Source organism: Quercus lobata, chromosome 5 (assembly GCF_001633185.2).
Source record: "Quercus lobata isolate SW786 chromosome 5, ValleyOak3.0 Primary Assembly, whole genome shotgun sequence".
Lineage (NCBI taxonomy): Eukaryota > Viridiplantae > Streptophyta > Magnoliopsida > Fagales > Fagaceae > Quercus > Quercus lobata.
The window spans coordinates 36,133,067-36,150,660 of NC_044908.1; the positions used below are offsets into that span (position 1 = coordinate 36,133,067).

At 36.6% G+C, this 17,594-nt stretch overlaps 2 protein-coding genes across 6 annotated transcripts; one reads left to right on the forward strand and one right to left on the reverse strand.

Annotated features, from left to right (window-relative positions):
* The first annotated feature begins 9,839 nt into the window (after positions 1 to 9,839).
* Positions 9,840 to 13,005, forward strand: LOC115992625. Of its 5 annotated transcripts, XM_031116850.1 has the most exons (6): positions 9,840 to 10,060; positions 10,298 to 10,464; positions 11,012 to 11,247; positions 11,642 to 11,717; positions 11,823 to 11,906; positions 12,085 to 13,005. In XM_031116850.1, the coding sequence occupies exons 3-6, from the start codon at positions 11,239 to 11,241 to the stop codon at positions 12,315 to 12,317; spliced, it is 402 nt and encodes a 133-aa protein (XP_030972710.1). In that variant the 5' UTR covers positions 9,840 to 10,060; positions 10,298 to 10,464; positions 11,012 to 11,238; the 3' UTR covers positions 12,318 to 13,005. The 5 variants fall into 5 exon arrangements, 2 of the variants coding, with proteins under 2 accessions (XP_030972710.1, XP_030972711.1); XR_004092575.1 differs by having other exon boundaries at positions 11,012 to 11,717; positions 11,823 to 11,963; XR_004092576.1 differs by lacking the exon at positions 12,085 to 13,005 and having other exon boundaries at positions 11,012 to 11,101; positions 11,823 to 12,078.
* Positions 13,006 to 13,698: 693 nt separating this feature from the next.
* LOC115992643 (probable WRKY transcription factor 40) lies at positions 13,699 to 16,267 on the reverse strand. The gene is made up of 5 exons (XM_031116863.1): positions 15,906 to 16,267; positions 15,707 to 15,766; positions 14,937 to 15,263; positions 14,702 to 14,818; positions 13,699 to 14,341 (listed from the first exon to the last, which is right to left on the reverse strand). The coding sequence occupies exons 1-5, from the start codon at positions 15,966 to 15,968 to the stop codon at positions 13,979 to 13,981; spliced, it is 930 nt and encodes a 309-aa protein (XP_030972723.1). The 5' UTR covers positions 15,969 to 16,267; the 3' UTR covers positions 13,699 to 13,978.
* Positions 16,268 to 17,594: the final 1,327 nt, after the last annotated feature.

Sequence of the window (17,594 nt, forward strand, 5' to 3'; positions counted from 1 at the left end):
TGATTTTTTAATAAAAATTCATTCTTTTTCTTTTACAAAAACTCATATTTAAATTTTCATCAAGCATTCTCATCAAACTTTTTTTTTACACAAAATAAGTTGCAGATCTAAGTGTTTGGACATATGTGATTTGGTGTTAGGAACATATGTCAACATTTTATGTAATTAGCTAATCCTTTGACAAAACGCACTCTACTTGTAATTGGGTAGATTTAGGATGAGTTTAACGCTTCAAGAAACAAGGTTTCAAGTTCAAGTGTTAAAACCATATAAGTCTGTCCAAGAATCAAGTGAGAAAGTGCAAGATTTTAAAGTTCAACAGCTAGCATCTATCGAGGTTTAAAAGCTGCTGAAGCCCGTGGCTCGACAGCTAGCTCGATAGATGGCTATCTATCGAGGTTTATGAAATTTAGTTTTTCAAGCTGATTTTCATCCAATCCGTGAATGTATGTTTGGGCTTTCTTTCTCACAAACCTAAACATATATAAGAATTATTTTAAGGGCTGTAAAAGGTGACGCACAGTTGCACAAGAGCACAATTTCACAAGTGTGAAGAAAGGTGTGACTGGAGACCTAGTTTTCCCTAGTTCTTCTTTCTCTTGAAGAAGCTGCTGTGTTTATACACCATAGGGTTTTGTAACCAAGCAATTTTATGATCTTCATCGTGTGATGAACTGAAGAACTTTGCAGCCAACATTCTTCTTAAGTTGGTGATCAAGTCGCGTACTGAGATTCGCGCAATTGGTTAGTTACGTACTAGGAGCCATGCATTAAAAAGGAAAGATTGTCACTACAGAACAAGTCCAATTGGGTATTTGGATAAGGGTTCAACTGTAGATTGGTATAAGGTACTGGGATTCCTTTACTTGTAACTGCTTGTTTTGATAATAGTGAATTCTCGGGAGTGGTGACATTAAAATCACCTGGTGGGGTTTTTGCCGTGTAGGTTTTCCCCATTCTTAAAATCACCCGGTAACCTTAATTTCCGCTTCATACTTAGTTTATTTGGTGATTTGTTTGTGCTGCCAGGTACATTGCATGTTAATTTGATTAATTAATAAACTTGGTTAATTAATCAATTAATTAATCACAATGGGTCAATACATTCTTGGCCTATCAAGTGGTATCAGAGCGGGCACACTCTGATTAGGATTAATCTTTGTTGTATGATCCATTAACCCCTGTTTGTCGTGGATAGAGGACAGTCTCTTATTATAACTCTTTTATTTGATGGCACTAACTATGCATACTGGAAAGTATGCATGAGAGCTTTCTTGCAGTCTTTAGATGAGAAAGTGTGGCAAGCTGTAGAGATAGGTTGGACCAAGCCTACGAAAGTGCCAGCCGACTGGGATGATGCTAAGATCAAAGCGACAAACTTTAACATTAGGGCACTGAATGCCCTATTCAGTGCAGTCACTAATGAGGAATTCAAGAAGATATCCTCCACTAAAACTGCTAAGGAAGCATGGACCATTCTTCAGACAACCTATGAATGAACTAAGGCTATCAAGAATTCAAAGCTTCAGAGGCTCACTTCAAGCTTTGAAGAGATCAAGATAGAGGAAGATGAGTCATTTGATGAGTTCTATACCAAGCTCAAGGACATAGTAAACTCAGCATTTAATCTTGGGGAAACCATTCCTGAACCCAAAATTGTGAGAGATGTGCTCAGATCTCTACCTGAGAGATTCCATACCAAGATCACCGCGATTGAGGAATCAAAGGACATTGACAAAGCTCCTTTGACTGAGCTGGTTGGAAATTTGCAAACCTATGAGTTGGGTTTGACGAGGATAAGGAAATCAAGCAAGAGCAAAAGCATGGCTTTGAAAGCCAAGAGTAGTGAAACTAATGAGTCTTCAAACAATGAAGATTCTGAGATGAAATCCTATATCACAAGGTAGTTCATGAAGTTTATGAAGAATGCCAATGCGAAAGGATTTGATAAGAACCGAAAGCAATCCAGTTCCTCACAATTCAAGAACCAAGATAAAGGGATAAAGGATGCTAGGGATGGTGGTCAGTACACTGTTCCCTCAGGACCAAAATGCTTTGGGTGTCAAGGTTTTGGTCACATGAAACAAGAGTGCTCTACTTATCTCAAGACCATCAGAAAAAGGAAGGCACTTGATGCTACCTTGAGCAACACTAAGCCTGAGGATGACTCCGATAATGAGGATGATGGAATCCTAAATACCTTCACTGCCATTGTAAATCCTACTGAAGGGATTGTTGAAGATGTGGATAAAGAAGAGGAATTAGTGGAGTCTAAGTTTGAGAAGATGGATGAACAAGATGACATCCACATAGCCTATACAAAGTTATACAAGGTCTCAGAAAAGCATGAGAAGTTGTATAGGTTGGCCACCAAGAAGCTTAGTGATGTGGAGCTTGAGCAAGAAGAAATCTCTACAAAGTTTGATGAAGCCAATCAAACTATTAGAGTACTAAGATTTGAGAACAATTGCTTGGCTGAGAAGACCAAGAAGCTTGAGGCAGAACTGTTCCAAGTTAGAGCTCAGCTAGAAAGGACTTCAAGCACTAAGCTCAATGAGATGCTCAGTCTTCAGAAATTGGTTTCTGATCGAACCAGTTTAGGGTATGATTTCTCTTCTCCTAGTATTGCTTCTGCTAGTACTGCTGTTTTTTATTCCTCCTGCTAATAATATTGAAACTAAGAATAATAATATTAAAAATGAATTAGCTAGTGAGAACATAGACAATGGTAAATCTATCTTAGGAGCACCCCCTAAGCTTGATAAAAAAGAGATTAAAAACCCTAGGGCTAAGAAGGGAAACTCCCAAAAACCTAAGTAGAAAAAGCAGTATTTCTGTCATCACTGTGGCGTAGCTGGACATACTCGACCTAATTGCTACAAGTGGTTAGCCACTCAAAAGAGTAACAGCATGATCACATCAGGAGACCATAATCAGCTTCCATCCTCTTTTACTCCTCTTGGAGATCTTCTCAAAACCCTCATGATCCTTTTGAACTTGAACGGCTTTAACTCTTCCCCCTCACCGCCGGATCAAGGATTTACTAAACGGAAAAGTTCTTCCAAGGTGTGGAAGGAAAAGGGCTCCAAGTGATTTTGTCACTTATTCTCTCTCTCCCTTTCATGTTTTTGTTTTGCATTACTTGTGTGTTTTGCTTTACTATTTTGAGTCAGTTTAGTTTTATGCATTGTTTTGTTTAACATATTTTTGTTTGTTTATTTTTCAGTTTTGGTTTATTTTGTTTTTCCTATAAAAATAAAAATAAAAATTGAAAAATCAGAAAAATACAAAAGTAGTGTGTGTTTGTGTACATTGGTACTTGTGTACCTTGGATGGCCATTGAAACAAAATTTTTTAAAGTTTGTACTTTTGTAGCTTAGATGAGCATCTCCATACACAACTAAGCAAGTGAGCCTTTGTAACTCATGTTTGTGATGAGTAAGATTAAGTGATCTCTTGTACTTAACACTCGTATCACTCTTTTTGACGAGAAGGATTAGAAAATCCTAAGAGAAAGGTATAAATAACCATCTCACTACTGTTGCCCACCAATCATGAAATGACATCTATATGCTTCGACATAGCAAAAGTGCAATGTCAAAAGCTTAACGTATTTGAGTATTTCTTTTTTTTCTCTTATATGCCCATGCATGATTTGTTTAAAAGAAAAATATGCAAAGAAAAATAAAAAGCATAAAGATCAAAATGCTTTATATATGATTGCAAGCATGGATTCTAAGAGATGTGGGAGTTATAGGATGTAGCTTGAAGGTGATAGTCCCCTTCAAACAATTATGATTGTGTGTGAGTTAAAGTGATTTTGTCATATCTCAAATCGTTATAACATGTAGACACTTATGCAATCTTGCGATGTGTTTCACACATGTACATGTGCAAGTACAATGTGATTTGGCCATCACAAGGTTTACATGTGTTAATGTATGTTCACTAAACTGTCTTAACTTGTTTTTGAAATATAAAATTAGTTAGACTTGTTTAGTGTGTGTTTGTGTTTTGGGCTCTATATGTTTAACATTTTTCTTGTTAAGAGATGTTTTTGAGAGATTAAAATGTTGTTTGGATCCTTGGTTGAGTTGCTTGTTTGATTACATTCATGTCTGTGTTTTTCTCTTCTTGAAAAAACTATTTTTAAGCAAACTCGACAACTCCTCGACACCTCTCGATAGCTAGGCTATCTATCGAGCTCTTCAACTTCTTTTCATTGCAATCTTGATAGCTCCTCGATCCATCGAGAAATTTTTTGTCTCCTCGATAGATGCTCGATAGCTCCTTGATCCATCGAGCCTCTTTTTGCTGTGGATACCTCTGGATAGCTGTCCAATAGATGCATCTATCGAGATTTATGAACCTCGACACCTCTCGATTTGTTGAGATTTAAGAGATTCTATATATAGGGTCCGCGTGATTTCATATCTCATTTCCTCGATCTCTCTCGACTACTTCGTGTCTTTTCACCTCCCAAACCTCTCACTCACTCTAAACCTTTTTCCCAAGTGTTCTTCGGTCTCAAGATCAATTCTTTTCTGTGGTAAGACTCTTTCTCATTCATTTCTTCATGCATTTCATCTTTTGTGACCTAACTTTTGGGGTTTGTTGAAAAATTTGGGAATTTTCAAAATCAAAGAGGTTTTTGCAAAATTTTGGGATGGGTTTTGTATATTTGATCTTAAAACATCATGCATTGCATCACATGTGCATTATAACACTGCTTCATGCATTTTAGATGTGTGTTTACTTTGTTGAAATGATTGTGTGCTAGTAGGATTGGATTGGGCTGAGCCTATGATGTTTTTACTATTGCATATCACATGCTCATGCATTTTCATGCATACGTACTTTACATTCTCTATATTCTTATATATTGATTGTATTGGTACTTTTTTTATTGTCTCTCTCTCTCTCTCTCCCTCCTTCTTTCGGTTAGTTGCTCTATGGCACCTAAACAAAAATCTACTTCGTCCCGGAACCCTCTTCGTTCTGAGGCATCCACTTCTTCTGATCCTACTCCCTCTCATGTTCAATTCCGTGATGATAAAGCTCAACAGAACTTTTTGGTGAACTTTTCTAGACGAGGCGTTCATTCGAAATGCCAAGTCATTTTGTCGAACTTCTCCGACATTGACCTACCCACTGTCATTCATAGTAGGGGTTAGGAGTCACTGTGTGATGTCATGGTCACTTGTCCATCTGTGCTTATTAAGGAGTTCTACTCCAACATGCATGGATTTGATTATTTAGTACCTCTCTTTGTTACTTGCATTTGAGGTACGTGCATCGTGGTCACTCCGGATATTGTATCCGACATGCTCCATGTCCCGAGGGTAGCGCATCCTGACTGCCCCGGTTGTGATTGTCTGAGGACCGTGTCTAAAGACAAGCTTATATCCTCTTTTTGTGAGCGTCCTTTTGTTTGGGGTGATCGTCAGTTCACTTCTTGCACGGCCTTTGCTAAAGGTCCTAGGTTTCTTAACATGGTTATGACTTTTGTTTTGCATCTTTTATCTCATTATAACTCCATTACCAAGCCCCGTGCTCGATTTTTGCTTTCCCTTTTAGAGCATCTTACTATAGATTTTCCCTCTCATTTTATTCTTTCCATCATAGATGTATATAGGGATACGGCGACCCGTGATAAGCTCATCTTCCCTTTGGCTATCACTAGGATTTTTCACCATTTTTCTGTTCCCTTTCCGTTTCCGACCACTTCCATGTCATGTGTGCCATAGACACCGCCACCGTTAAACGGAGCGAGGCACAGCTACGTTCAAGGCGGTTCAGGACAGCAGCTCCTCCCACTTCTTCAGCTCCTTCCACCTTCGCTCCCTCTTCTTCTACGGGTGGTGTGACTCTTGATACGATCATGGCGCAACTTCAACGCATGGATGCTCGCCTTGACACTCTCAGTGATGAGTTGTGTTAGATGAACACCCGTGTCAGCCGTATTGCTAGATGGCAGGCTCGCCTTGGTGGCTTCGTAGAGTCTCCCTCTCCTCCTCCCGAGGCATCTGAGGACGATGACGACTCCAACAACGATGATGATGATGAGGATGGGGATGCTAGCTCACCCAATGATGACGAGATGTCTACTTGACATACTTACCCTTTGTCACTCATGACAAAAAGAGGAAGTAGTTTTGGATATGAGAGTAGTCATACTCATAGGGGGAGGGTTAGTATAGGAGATTTTTGTTAGGGGGAGTGTTCATATTTTGAGGGATGTAGTGAGGATTTTTGTATCTTTTTCTTTTCTCTCTATTTTAGATACATTGTTCATGTACCTTTGATCTTGTGATCACTTTGTAATAGCAAACCTTGTACTCGTTGATATATATACATTTGAGGTTGTTATTACAGTTCTTTCACCTATCTTTACATTTGTTGTTTCTTTTCTTTCTTAATACACATGTTTCTTATATATTGTATGCAATCTTATATTTTTGTTTCACACTAAGATGCCATGATGAGCTTTGTTTAAAGTGTTTCAAAAATACAGGTTGTCAAAATCTTCTTGCCATAAACTCCCTTCTTGCAAAGTTTTTCAAGAGTTGGTGTTAGGATAGATTTTAATGTATTCAACAAGTGAATATGAGTTAAGTGATTTATGACTTCTCTCATATCTCATTTGTTTGTTATGGTTTTGTCACAAACTGCCAAAGGGTGAGATTGTTAGAACATATGTGATTTGGTGTTAGGAACATATGTCAACATTTTATGTAATTGACTAATCCTTTGACAAAACGCACTACTTGTAATTGGATAGATTTAGGATGAGTTTAATGCTTCAAGAAATAAGGTTTCAAGTTCAAGTGTTAAAACCATGCAAGTTTGTCCAAGAATCAAGTGAGAAAGTGCAGGATTTTAAAACTCGATAGCTAACTCAACAACTAGCATCTATCAAGGTTTAAAAGCTATTGAAACACATGGCTCGACAACTAGCTTAATAGATGGTAATCTATCGAGGTTTATGAAATTCAATTTTTCAAGCTGATTTTCATCCAATTCGTGAATGTATGTTTGGGCTTTCTTTTATCACAACCCTAAACATATATAAAGATTATTTTAAAAGCTGTAAACGGTGACTCAAAGTTAAACAAGAGCACAATTTCACAAGTGTGAAGAAAGGTGTGACCGAAAACCTAGTTTGCCTTAGTTCTTCTTTCTCTTAAAGAAGTTGCTGTGTTTTTACACCGTAGGGTTTTGTGACCAAGCAACTTCATGATCTTCATTGTATGATGAATTGAAGAACTTTGCAGCCAACATCCTTCTCAAGTTGGTGATCAAGTCGCGTACTAGGATCCATGCAATTTGTTAGTCACATACTAGGAGTCATGCATTGAAAATGAGAGATTGTCACTACAGAACAAGTTCAATTGGGTATTGGGGTAAAGGTTCAACTGTAGGTTGGTATAAGGTACTGGGATTCCTTTACTTGTAACTGCTTGTTTTGATAATAGTGGATTCTCGAGAGTGGTGACCTTAAAATCACCCGGTGGGGTTTTTGCCGTGTAGGTTTTCCCCATTCGTAAACAAATCACCGTGTCAATTTAATTTTCGCTACATACTTAGTTTATTTGGTGATTTGTTTGTGCTGCCACGTACATTGCATGTTAATTTGATTAATTAATAAACTTGGCTAATTAATCAATTAATTTATCACAAGAGGTCAATACATTCTTGGCCTATCACTAAGGTTCTTAAATAGAACTGTAACCCTAGGTCTAGGATTTGACATGGCATTTGTTGTATATCATTTGACATTTTGAATATGGGTATTTAAAAGGTCATTTAAAGTCTAGAAGACCAGACTCTGTCTGGATAAAGTGGGTGCCTAATACCTTCCCATTCTATAACCTAGCCCCCGAATCTTAGAATTTTAGGTTGGTAGATTTAGTATCTTATTTTTATTTTGGGTAGAATGTAACTAGGAAACAAATTTTTGTATTTTTTTTTATTAGATTGTAACTAGGAATCAAAGCGATGTAAAATTATTTCTACCAAATGTAATTGTTTCTAATTAATGAGAAGATTATTATTCAGCATATGTTGTAATTTTTATAGTTTTATTATTTTACTTATAAAATAAGTGGCAGCTCCATGGAATCCTGAAAAGGGAAGGTGCCGATGCCTACACCCTTTTCTGAGAGCACCCAAAATTCCCTAGTCTCTCACAGACTCCACAATAAACAATACTCGAAAAGAGAGGTGTTGATGCTTTCTCTTTTGTTGAGGACATGGTCTCTCACACCTCCCTCTCAAAGCACCTTGCCCACAAGGTGGGGGTATTGTTGTTGAAGAGTATGGAGGAGCTCCCAAGTCACATCTTCTGTAGGGGTGTCTTACTGATGAACTAAAACTTCAGTCACAGCCTTGTAATGAAGCTTCTTTATCCTTCTTTAAATAATGGCTTGAGGTTCAAGGCGTAAAACACCATCTGAATCCTTTGGTGGTAGGTTAGGTAAGGTCTGAACATGAGCTCCTAGTTTAGGTTTTAAACAAGAAACATGAAAAATAGGGTGAAGTTTGGAATGAGAGGGTAAATCCAATTTATAGGCAAACTGACCTACCCTTTTAAGGATTTGGAATGGTCCATAAAACCTTTGCCATAGCTTGAGATTAGCTCTAGTGGCCAAGGACTTTTTCCTGTAAGGAAGAAGCTTTAGTAAGAGCCAATCTCTTTCCTGAAATTCTCTATCAGTCCAATGCTTGTTAGCTTGAGACTTGGTTCTCTCTTGGGCTACAACCAAATTTTGCTTAAGTAAAGCAAGAGCAACTGTTTTGGATTTAAGATGAGCATCCACTACCTCCAATATATGTTTACTAGGAATGTAATGTTGTAAAGTGGAAGGAGGATAGTCATAGAGAGCCTCAAAAGGGCTAGTTTTAGTAGAGGTATGGAAGTTTTGTGTTGTACCAAAACTCAGCTAATGCCAACCATAAAGACCACTGCCTAGGGTGCTCCCCTGCATAACATCTCAAGTAATGCTCTAAACCTTTATTAGTCACATTAGTTTGACCATCAATTTAGGAATGGTAAGCTAGTGACCCTCATGAGTTCTAAATGCATTTTTATGAATGTTAGAATCTTTCATTCTAATTTGATGATAACTAGACCGTAAATCTAGTTTAGAAAATATTTGTGCACCACATAGTTCATCTAAAAGCTCATCAACAAAAGGGATAAGAAACTTATCTTTTACTATTTCTTTGTTGAGGGCTCTGTAGTCAATACACATCCTCCAAAAGCCATCCACTGTTCTAACCAGAAGCACAGGTGAAGAAAATGGACTTTGGCTAGATCTTATTTACCCTGTTTCCAACATCTCTTGCACAATCTTCTCTATCTCATTCTTTTGGTAGAAGGGATACCTATAAGGCCTAACTCTGATAGGTTGAATGCCCTCCTTAAGCAATATTTGATGCTCATGTCCTCTATTTGGTGTTAGCCCTTTTGGTGTATCAAATACAGAAGCAAATTGTTTTAATAGCTCTTGCAAGGCTACATTAGGTTGAGGTGAATGTTGAAATATTTCCGACACTATAATCTTTAGTACCAAGCCCTTCTTAGGTGATTTTTTTTTTTTTTTTTTTTTTTTAAATATTCACTCTCTTGAAAACTTGGCCCCGTTGATTTCAAACCTTGCAACAAAACTTGCTGACCCTCATATGTGAAATTCATACTGAGTTGTTTAAAGTCCTAGTGAATTAACCCCAATGTACTTAGCCAATGAATTCCCAACACCACATTATAACCTTCCATAGGTAAAGCAAATAGATCAACCTTGAAAGTGTGACCCTGCATCTTAATTAGTACCCTATTATATACCCCTTCACTCCTTATCACAGACTCATCTGCAATCTTGACTTCCATAGTTGCTCCTTGCATCACTAAGACAACTTTGGTTATAATAGAGGGATCGATGAAGTTATGATTATTGCTAGTATCAAGAAGAATGGTAACCCTAACTCCCTTGATAAACCCTATTAACCTCATTGTTCCAGGATTTAGGCTTCCCAAGAGAGCATTTAATGATATTTCAAGGTAATTCATAGCATTTTCTTTCCTCCTCAATTCTTCCTTCAATCACTGCTGGTTCTAGCTCTTCCAAATGTACTCTTTGTTGGTTCTCTTCATTATGGACCATTTCCATGAGGAAAATCTTGGGGCTTGTCTTACTCTTATAAGCTGAATGCCATTTCTCCTCACAATAATAGCATAAGCCCTTCTTTCTCCCCTCTTATATTATTGCAAGGCTAATTTTATGAATTGAAACTCTAGGTTTGGAATCTGATTTAGGGAGGCCAAGTATTGATGGTTTGGTTTGTTGCCCCACCCTGTATCTCCTGGTTTGAAGGCACCTCTCCTACTACTAATCCAGTACTCCTCTTGGATCTTTGCTAATCCAAAGGCTTGATGCAGAGAAGACGGATAAAGCATTCTAATAGGTAATCTAATTTCATCTCTAAGGCCACTCAAGAGACAACTCAACCTCTGTGATCCAAATAACCCTTTAATTCTAATTGATATAACCTCAAACTGAGCTTTGTAATTAGACACAGTTGAAGTTTGCTTAAGTTTGGTAAGGCATTCCATAGGATCATCATTAGCACTTGGCCCCAGCCTAGTGTGAAGTGTGCCTTTAAGAAAGATTCCCACCCATCAAAACTATGCATCCTAGAACCACACTAATGCAGATACTTCCATGTAATAGGAAGCCATGAGAATCCTCTCATGATTGGGGATATCATAGTACTTGAATTATTGTGTGGCCTTCCAGCCAATTGGATCTTCCCCATCAAACCTAGAAAATTCTAATCTTATTTGCTTAGGGAATGAACCCATACCTCCATTGGTCATTGTTGATTCCTCTTTGTTATTGCTATTAGTGGGTTTGGTTCGTAGAATTGACCTAATTTCTTTAACAGCCTCAGATAATTGGGTAAGTTGCTGTGTTCTGATCTCCATAGCTCTTTGATGTTGATCTTGTTTCAGTTTTACCCCAGCAACTATCTCAGATAATTGGAAATATCTGGTGCTGGTACCTGCTGCCATGGCTGGATCGTTGCTCTGATACCAATTGCAGTAAACATTCTTAACTACTTCAAGGGAGTCTTCCTCTAAGAACTAGAAAGAGATAAGGAAGAAAAATAGAGAGATTCAAGAAGAAAAGCTGTAGTCTTATTTTCTCATGCCTCTATTCTGTCACCTTACAAGTATTTATGCGTGAGGTTCTCTTTACCATAGCAGCAGCTAACTAATTACTTACATCAATACTAATCGACAATTACACCAGCACTAACAAACTATTAGCTTTAGCTATTTACTAGTAAAATAACAGCACATCACACAAGCTGACGTGTCAGCTTCATTGCAAAGCTTACTATTAGTACCGGGTCAGCCATGGTATATTTTAAGTATGATCCAATACCTAGGATGTGAGAATACGTGGAACACTACTTGACATAATCCAGATGACAGTTGAGGATTTCTATATTTCCAGTCTCATTTCATGCACACTTTTTTTTTTTTTTAATGAGTTGGTTCAGTCATTATATTGTGTTCACTTCCAGTTTCAATTGTTGATGTTTAGCGTCTAAAATACCAATTGCTATGTGCTAATAGGTTTTGTTTGTTAAAAAGATCCACGGCATGCTGCTTTTCATGATGAGGAATGGACAGTCCCAGTCCATAATGACAAGTATGTACCTCAAAAAAATGTTCAGATTACCTTCTGGGTTTGAATCCTAAACTTGAACTGCATCTGATATCTTTCTCAGTCTTTAAGTATTCATGACACTTGCAGGATACTGTTTGAATTGCTCAGCCTATCAGGTGCTTTGGCTGAACTTACATGGCCTGCAATTCTTAACAGAAGGCATATATTTGGGTATTGGTCATACTCTTCATGTGATGAAATCGAAATATCTAGTGTAGTGAGTTTATGGTCAGTGGAATATTCTAGTGCTTGCCACACTAGCTTTTGACAATGTTATGCATCAAATACATTTAAGCATTTTTGTGGGTTTTAACTTATGGCTTATTTGTCATGACTTGTATAAGTACAGGGAGGTCTTTTCCGGACTTTGACCCAGATGCCGTTTCAAAATACAATGAGAACAATATAGACACACCAGGAAGCCTAGCCAGCTCTCTACTATCAGAAGCGAAGCTGCGAGCCATCATTGACAATGCAAATCAAATGTGCAGGGTTCAGACCATCATTTATTGTTCATCTAACTTTACTACTCTATACCATAGATTAAATATGAGGTGCTTTGGTTGTTTTAGGAATTATTGATCATTTGTTTGGTGAGGAAGCTATTGCATAATGCTTAGTACTGTTGAAAAACCGTCTTTACCCACAAATAATCTTGAACTGCATGGCTACCCCAGAGAAACAAAATGAGGGAGAGGCAGCAAAAAATCTCCATTTTGTGTATAATTCAACAAGAATCTTGTATGTTTTTGATATTATGCAGGTAATTGACGGGTTTGGGTTTTTCAGCAAGTACATATGGAACTTTGTGAACCATAAGCCTATAGTTAGCCAATTCCGGTACTCTCGCCAGGTTCCAGTCAAGACACCGAACTCCAAAAGACGAAATGATGAGTAAAAAGACCTTGTTAAGGGGGGTGTTCCGCAGTGTTGGGCCCACGGTCATCCATACATTTATGCAGGTGGCTGGACTAACAAATCACCATCTCATTAGTTGCTTCAGATTCGAGTGTTTTACCGTGGGCAAATCAGATGAAAAAGATGGTACTCATAAATCCAAGATGGAAGAAAAATTACCAGTTGACACAACTCACTTGGGACTAGCAAGAACTATCGATGAATTGAGTTTCACATCGAATTAGTATCTTACGTATTTGGTGTACTGTAAATAAATTCTGTTCTTGTTGGCTCCACCTCAATGATGTGGAGTGATTCTGGGGAAGTTTTCTCTGTACAAATAAATGTAGATATGAAAAAATAGATTGAAGCATCTGTGACTCGAAAAGCTCAAATGACTTGGTTATTTACAGAATTGATACTGCGAAATATTATTAGTTTAATTTTCTTGTTTGATCGATGGCATTCCTCCTGTCCATTCCTGAACATAGGAAACAGTACCTCTTTATCTCAACCTATTGAATCTTATGTGGTTATAAACCCATTATAAAAATAAAATAAAATAATAAAAAAAAGGAAGAGTTTGGTTGCCAACCTTCAGCTTCAATTTTCACATTCATTTAGGTTCAGTTTTCACAATTGATCTTTAACTTTTTTCCCCATGGGCAGGATTAATATTGAATTCGAACCTCTATCTCAACTGGTTGAGACATTAATTCAATGGTTCAAAAATAGATGTAGTTGGCCCTTTGAAGCATCTGTAAGTGTTACAACAAAGGCAATTTTTCAGTAAATGAGAAGCAAACATTGGCAGAATTAGTTCAAAATTAAGAGGAAGGATCATAAAAATTATTAGACTGAGACCAGGAGCTTGCCATTGCCTGTAGGTTTAAGAATTGGTATGTTTGGACTAACTGCTCTCGGTTAATTACGTAATTTGCTAGTTTTATTGTACTATAGTGCTTTTGTTAACTTGCAAAAAAAAAAACTGACACAGAGGGACTCATAACATAAGACGAGCAGAAACTCAGTACCCAGACTCAGGACCAAATAATCCCACTGAAAACACTTCCAAGGATCTGATTCTAATTCTCATTCATGAAACTGTATAGATCAAAGGGTATGGCTCAATTGAGCTTGGATTGCCTCGTGGTTAATCTTCTGAAATTGCAGTCCTACTTTGAAAAATACATTCCTCTCAGTTAGAGGAAATTCAACAATACAAGTTCCACATATTTTTTTTTTCTCACTTTTCGATTGTTGTATTTACATAAACATCCTAGCTAATCTTAGAAATAGTTCTATGACATTACAGAATGCTTGATGTGTAACTTCTTTATGGACATTCACCATTTTTCAGTTTGACTTTGGTGTAACATTCTTCCTGAGATGGCTGCCGCAAGTGCTGCTGTGAAATTGGGATCTTTTGTCAAGGATGAAGCCATCTGTTCCACCAAGAACTGCTTGATTTCTGGTGAATCAATTTTGGGTTTTGATGGTTTGATGTCATTAGTACTGGACTTAGATTTTGTCAACTCAAGAGTGAGCGTTGGTCCAGATGAGCTGAGAGAGGCTGAGCAGGGGAGTGATGCAAGGGTCACACAGCGGTTGGAGCCTGATGTTGCCTCAAGTTGAGAAGGATGGGGATGGTTGTGCTCACCTTCATAGGTTGCAACCAAAATTGATTGGTCTTCCACACTTCTTTGTACCTGAACAGCCAAATTTAACCATAGCCACTTTAGATTGCTACTAAATACATTTATTAAAACAGAATGGGAAACATAATAGTGTCAAAAAAGATTTTGTATTCATCTTTAGATGTCTCAGAAAACTTTAAATGATATGTCAGGGAGTGCACTTTTGTTTAATTTGATCTAAATTATGAAATTGATCCATTTCAAATGGAGATGATCTTTTTCCATATTATATTTTAAGGGAGAATTGATCAGCGACATGATTATTTATCTATGTATGTGAGTTGGATGAGATGTGCTAATTTTTTTTTTGGAGAAAAACAATTTAGATAATCATAAATTAGGGGAAGCATGGTTTTGAATATAATCACCCACCTTCTTTTTGACGGGGCAGCTTGGAGCAAAAGAGCATTTGAAGTAAGCTCTAGGACAGGGATTATCTCTGGTGACCTTCTGTCCATATTTCCTCCATTGATATCCATCCTTCACAACCTACAAAGTCATGAAAGTAAGTAAAGCATGTAAATTTAATTTACGCCCAATATGCATGGCCGGCCAAAAAAAGAGAGATATATAGTAATATATGGATCTATGCGAGTAAATAACTTACAAGGCTAGTATCAGATGCTTCAGTCTTGACATAAGACCTCGAGATTTTTGCCTTGATTGTCCCTTCTCTAGGTTTCTTGCATGATTCATCATCAGTTGAGCTGCTCTCTGAGTTGCCATTAATTCCATTGGCATTATTACTAATGTTGTTACTACTTTCAGACTTCCTTTTCCTTGAGGGGCTAAGCTCCTTTTCGGGGTTCTTGCTCATATAATCCATCAACTGGCTTCGCAAAGCGTTGTAGTTCTCACACATCACTGTTAGCATTTCAGTTAGCTTCCTATTTTCTGCACTCACTCGATTCAATTCCTCCACCAAAGCACCAGTCTGAACACAATTAAACACAATAACTTTAGCACTCCGTATATATTTAAAACATTGATGGTGGAATATAGTACCAAAACAATTTTCAGACATGCAATGCAATTAATTAAGAGCAACTTTTTCATAAAAGAAATAAATTTTACAAATCAAGTTTCAGTAGCAATTTTGGTTTAACATTTAGTGACTTCAATGAAGGAAGTAGCACTACATATGAAGCAACCTTAAACAATGTCATTTTTGTTGGGGAAAAAAAAGCTCCCAATTTTATTTGCTGGAGTCAAAAGAACCTTGCTCAACTTCATTTTCATTAGGCCAATAACTTAATATAAATTCACGTTTATCTTTCTACTTCATAGCCTTCAATTGACAGCCACAAAAGGAATAATAAAATAAATAAATAAAACATAATCACAAGGAAAAACAAAGAAAAGAGAGAATGAACCAACCTCTTGTTTAACTGAGAGCTTCTTGTCAAAGTCTATAAAATTGCTTTCCATCTCTTCGATCTGGAACCCAAAAAAAAAAAAAAACATAGAAAGAAACTTCTCAGTTGATGAATTCAAGTAAATATGATATCAATAAGAGCTAGAGCTAGAGCTAGCTAGCTTCTGGGAATGCTAGATTAAATTTTCCACAAGTACGTACCGGTACAGAAGCAACATTAACATTAAGATCCAAGCAAGTACTTCTCCATGAAGAATAATCCATAGCCGTCGAGTTCGAACTAGTCCAACCAAATCTTCTTGCAAAACCCAGAACCCAAGTTTCCAGAAGATGCTAGCTAGTTTGACCAAAAGAGATAAAGCTGTGTAATTACAGAATCCTCAAGAAAAACCCAGACTAAGTCACAACTTTCAAGTGTGAAGAAGTGTTCAAATTGTTAAAATTTCTGGCAAGTGAACCAAATGGATGAGCATATATATAAAAACCAAAAAAGATCAACTTGTTGTAAAAGGAAACTTGGTGGAAAGAGAGTTCAATTAGCTGAAGAGCTGGCATGAACTTTTTAGTTGCATATTTAAAAGTATATATTTATAGTAAAAGGATAAGAGTACTGCATGGGCTCGCTTTTGTTTGGCGTGCGTTAATTTGGTATTATTTTATGAATGTGATAGGTGTGTCGGTTGCCACCAGAATTCTTTGTACACCAAAAAAAAATTTCAAAGTCAAGCTCGCACACCATCAAATTAAAATATTATAAAAATAAATAAATAAATAAAAACAATGGGTTGGGTTGGGTGTGGTATTGGTGTAATTTTTAAAAGAAAAAAAGAGTCTGGAAGAAGTTCTAAATTGACACGATACTTTCTTTCTTAATTTCTACGCTTTTAATAATGTAGGGTCTGTAGGGCCTTCACTTTCTTGTCACGTTTCCAAGCATTTTCCACGTTCCATGCAACATCCTTAATCTTTTTTTTTTTTTTTTTTTTTCTACGCGCTTCACTCTTTCTTGCCAGATCTTCATTTTCTTTCTTTTATTCTATATGCTTCCTTTTCTTTTTAGTGAGAATATATATATATATATATATATATTTATATACTAATTGATTTTAATGATCGAGTGGTGGGAAAGTTTTATTGTTCCAATTTCAATATATTATATTAAAAAAATATGTGAAGGAAGTTATGTCTCTTCTTATTCTTATAAAGTATGAAAGAAATTATATTTTTTTGAGAAGACCTAAACTTACGTTTAATTTTATAACATGCTTCGTTGTCAATTTGTGAATAGATTTTAGCACTTACAATGGGACCACCAAAGATATTTATTGGGAAAAAAAAAATTAGACACTTCAATCAAAAGATGACACTTTAGCATATTATAAATTTGGGAGTGTCCCTTGTATTATTCATTGTTTTAATTAATAGCATTTCAATTTTTTTTTTTTTTTTTTTACTTAAAATTTCAATATTTTTTATTTTGATTTAGTTTAATGTACTTGAAGCAATCAAGTTATTATGTCATAGTGTAATGTATCATGTGATACATTGAACTTGACAGTTGACACTACAATATATCACAAAAAGCAAAAAGAAAAACTATGTTTCACGAGGCTTTACTTGTACTTAGGACTTGCTTTTTTGGTTTTTTCCATTTTACATGAGATTGGTTAGAACTTAGAACCAAAAAAAGTCCACCGACATCGTTACTAGATTGAGATGGGGTAAGGTTATTAACTCCAAAGGTTGAGCAATTGTTCCGATGTTAATTAATTAAAAGTAGCCTTCTTAGATTTATTAAATAGTTGATGTGGTAGGAGATAAATTGAACTGGATATATCTCTAAAGCCTCCCGTTAAGTTAACAATCAAATTGAACCAAACCGATAAAGTA

Excerpts from the sequence above, each read along its gene's own strand:
- LOC115992625 (XM_031116850.1), top strand. Across the intron at positions 11,718-11,822 it reads GTCCCAGTCCATAATGACAA|GATACTGTTTGAATTGCTCA; the intron begins GTATGTACCTCA and ends TGACACTTGCAG. Across the intron at positions 11,907-12,084 it reads AACAGAAGGCATATATTTGG|GGAGGTCTTTTCCGGACTTT; the intron begins GTATTGGTCATA and ends GTATAAGTACAG.
- LOC115992643 (XM_031116863.1), bottom strand. The coding sequence starts at position 15,968 with ATGGATTATTCTTCATGGAGAAGTACTTGCTTGGATCTTAATGTTAAT. Across the intron at positions 15,264-15,706 it reads AGCTCTCAGTTAAACAAGAG|ACTGGTGCTTTGGTGGAGGA; the intron begins GTTGGTTCATTC and ends AATTGTGTTCAG. Across the intron at positions 14,342-14,701 it reads GCTGCCCCGTCAAAAAGAAG|GTACAAAGAAGTGTGGAAGA; the intron begins GTGGGTGATTAT and ends TTGGCTGTTCAG.